Source organism: Babesia bigemina, scaffold Bbigscaff_70449, assembly GCF_000981445.1.
Source record: "Babesia bigemina genome assembly Bbig001, scaffold Bbigscaff_70449".
In the NCBI taxonomy this organism is placed as follows: Eukaryota; Apicomplexa; class Aconoidasida; order Piroplasmida; family Babesiidae; genus Babesia; species Babesia bigemina.
In genome coordinates, this window is record NW_012237185.1 from 1 (window position 1) to 3,869 (window position 3,869).

Sequence of the window (3,869 nt, forward strand, 5' to 3'; positions counted from 1 at the left end):
GAAGCTGTAAGTTCTAAAAACTATACAAACGGCGGATCGAGAGTATGCACAAATGTGACGCTGCTATAGACGCTATTGCCGACAAGGTGACGGATAAATATAGATTACCATTCTCAAAGCTCAGAGAATGGTCCGAAGGAATTGAAGCTAACATCCACAGGCTTTTATCCGAATACTCGAAAACTGGTGAATTTATGCATCGATATTTGTACGACTTAAAAACGGAATTCCTGGATACCCAACTTGCCAAAATTCACTATAATTTATACGCACTGAAAAATGAAGAGTTTTCGCATACACAGGGCAGGATCCAAAGTGCCATCAAGACTGTGATTGCGATTGTTGAAAACCTGGAGACTGTGCCGAGTGACGTGAGAGAGAAGAGGAGAAAAGCAGACGAGCTTATGAAAAAATTGAAAATCGATGTAGAAAGCATTGTGATAGGTATTGATCTAGCTATAATTACAGCCGATCAAACGCTAACCAAAACTATCAATGACTTTGTAGAGGAATTAGTCAAATGTGAAAAAATGTGCAAGCAAGCCGTAGACGATCTTCGGAATAATATGCTTAATCAAATCAAAGCTTCATTCTTAATCGTCACGTCTAGCGTGCAGCAGCTCTTTGCAACTGAACGACAGGCGGACTTGAGAGCTTTGGAAATGTTAGTGGAAAGCCAAAGTATTATTATTGATGGACTCATATCCAATGCCATGAGAACAGGCGTCATAGGCTCTATGAAAACCTTGAGCGGTGTTCCTGCTGGTCATAAAGGTGATGTGACGGAAGAACATAATTTGCTTATGCAGCTCAGAAAGAAAATGGAGGAAGACGGGGAAAAGGTAGCAGAGTTAGTTCCCTACGTCCGTGCCTATCTCCGTCCCATTATCGTCTACAATAAAGACGAAATCGAAAGACTTATCGCCTCCCACCCTTCTCCCTCCACCGACTACCCCTCTCAACTCAAGGCCATTTTCGACAAACTCGTCGAACTTCTTAATCACCTCGAAAAAGACAAGTTATATAACTACGACCATAATTTCGTTGATTTACTCGCCTCCCTCAACTCTCTTGTTGACTCCCTCTCTCCCTCCTTCACCTCCCCCTCCCCCCTCCTCGCCCCCCTCAAGGCCGGCCTCTCCAAATTCGCCGAGCAACTCGGCCGCGCGTACGTGAACAGGTACTCGGGTAAACGATTCAACGGGGCTTTGTTGAAGGAAGTGGAAGATTCTGACTCCAAAAAAGCTGTTCCTGCTCTTAAACAAAAATCTGAGAAAAAGTACGATTTAACCCCTGAGGGCCGCAACTGCGCCAAGGTCTGCCTGACGATAGTGGAGATGGTGAAAGGGGAGTTGGATGTGTTGAGAGAGAAATGCAAATTAGATTGGCATTCCAAACAAATAGATCGTATTAGTGTTCTTGGTTCATTTTTAAGTGATTGCGGTTACGTTGTTTCCAATAGGGATAAGCAGGACGGCGAGTTGAGGCGTAGTGACCAGATGATGGGTTCACATATTCATGCAAAAATTAGGCAGGCACTTACGAACGTCGAAAACATCAAAACACATCTTTTGAAGTGCAAATCAAACGAGGATGAGAAGACCGGCAGAGAAAAGAAAAGTGATAAGTTCCACGTCCTTGATGTACTTGCCTGCCTCCATTGCCACCTGGAAACGTACTATACTCTCGGCCACATGGCATCTTTAACTGCCAAACGTAATCCATGTTCTGTGTACGAGATGCTAGTTTGGTGCGCTGGTTTGCATTATAATTCGGTTTACGAGATATTTGTGCGCGATGGTTTCACTGGTCTGATGGAGAAGCCGAAGAAGAAGATAATACAGGCGAGCGACGACGGATTGGAATTGGATGCTGAATATGACGATTTGACAGCGTACTACGTGGACGTGTTCCCGAGTAAGATCCGATATGATCATATACATTCTGCCATCAACCATATTTGTGCAACATCGCATGACGTGCTGACTCGCATCATCGGTCACGGCGACGAATACACAACGTACGGCGTAGACTTCTGCAATAACTCTCTCAAGTTCAGATATCCGACGTCGGCTGAGGAATGCCTTGACATGTTCCTCGACATCCTCCGCAGATTGTTCCCGCCGCTCAAATACCTGGAGACGCAGTGCAGCACCGCCGCGAGAGAGTACGGGTGGGCAGGTTGCCATTATGGCAAAGACGTACAGACAACCAACTGGCCCTGTAACGAACACTCTAGCACTAAAGTAACGTGCCAACCAAATGGTCAAGCAAAGTGCGAACCAAATTGCCAACCAAAATCGCCTTTAATGTCCTATCTTAACGATTGCTTACCTGGCCATTTACCTCATGCCCTGACTGACATCGGCTGCAAAGCGAAATGTACTACCTGCCCTAGATCCACGCCTGGAATGCCCTGTCTCACTCCCCTAGGATTCCGAGGTTTCTCCGGGACCAAGCGTGAAGGCAGAGACATAAGTGACGTGCTAGGCAAATTCTTTGACAACGGCAACCTTAAGGTCCTATTCAGCTTGCAAGCTAAAACTCCATCTACGTTACCGGAACACTTCGGTTTTGCATTATCCTTTGTAAAAGGGTGGAGTGATGTGACAGATACACGAAATCATAGCATTAAGCAGTCCATTGAAGCATCCATCGCCGACCGGTCTATTAATCTATATGAGCCACCCAGCACGCTCACCGACAAACTGCGTGACGCATATGGTAGTAAGCATATTCCTCATCTCAATAAGCCACATCTATCTGTATACGCTGACTTGTCAAGTCTTGCGGTAGCTAAACCATGTTCGGTTAAGGATGTCAACTGCGCTCCTTATCTCTCATCCCTATGCATCGATTCATATCATCACCTTGCAAAGAAACAATCCAACACCTACCTCTCCTGGTCCATCTACCTCCCGTGGACATTCTGGGACCTACTCAACAATCTCTACAACGCCTTCTGCTCCATCAACTGCCAGGACTGGGGATGCCGTGGATGTCTTCGTGGTGATAAGTGTAAGAAGGGGGAGCATGGTGTTGTTGATGAAGATAAGCCATCTGCCATTTGTCAATGCAGATCCATCGTTGACTGCAAGGGCGTCGCACCAACGCTCTACCAGTATGGTTTCGTCTTTGGTGAAGCGTCGACGCTGAATGACAAGGCATCGCCGAAGACGTGTTCCGATTTCTGTAGTCAGTTGAAGAATGTGTTGCATTCGAAATATTTCGAGAGATTGTTCGAAGAGTGTGACAACTTCCTGTGGAAGATCCGTGAACCATTCTCCTACCTTGTCCTTGCCCTCTGGCTTTTCTCCTTCCTGTACCTCCTCCACATCATGGTCATCCGCCTCGACCTCCTCCACATCAAATCGCATCTACATAGTCCCTCATCACATCGCATCGCCGCTCAATCACTACTCGCCGCCGCACGTGTTAACAAGCTTAACAGAGTGTTTTATCTGCAACCATAATCGTACTCACGTGTTTACTATCCACACTCACCTAGCATCACCTACTCACCTATCTAACGGATATGTAATCTAATGTTTTGTATCACTCTTTGACCTAAGTATGTGGTCTCGTGATCCTTATCACCAGAAACTTAGCAAGCAAGGTCCGATCTAACACCCATGAGGTCCTCAAGAAATGAGAGAGGCACAAAACCTCAATGTATGGTATCTATAACTTACATAAGGCTGCATCGTTCGGAGGACACCGGTAGGCAGTACGGCTTGTCTGACGAGCAGCATCAATCAGCGGTATGCCGAGACATAGGACTTACGCACCAGCTAATAAGATATGCGACGCGCGAGGTGCTCACGTGCAGGGCATGAGTATTAATCATAGTAACGATAAACATTGTGAAT

General features: G+C 46.1%; 1 protein-coding gene across 1 annotated transcript; it reads left to right on the plus strand.

Annotated features, from left to right (window-relative positions):
• Positions 1–44: 44 nt before the first annotated feature.
• BBBOND_0002890 (hypothetical protein, conserved) lies at positions 45–3,473 on the plus strand (the record flags this gene model as incomplete). The annotated part of the gene is made up of 1 exon (XM_012915124.1): positions 45–3,473. One exon carries the CDS (start codon positions 45–47, stop codon positions 3,471–3,473), a length of 3,429 nt encoding a protein of 1,142 aa, XP_012770578.1.
• Between the last annotated feature and the right edge of the window lie 396 nt (positions 3,474–3,869).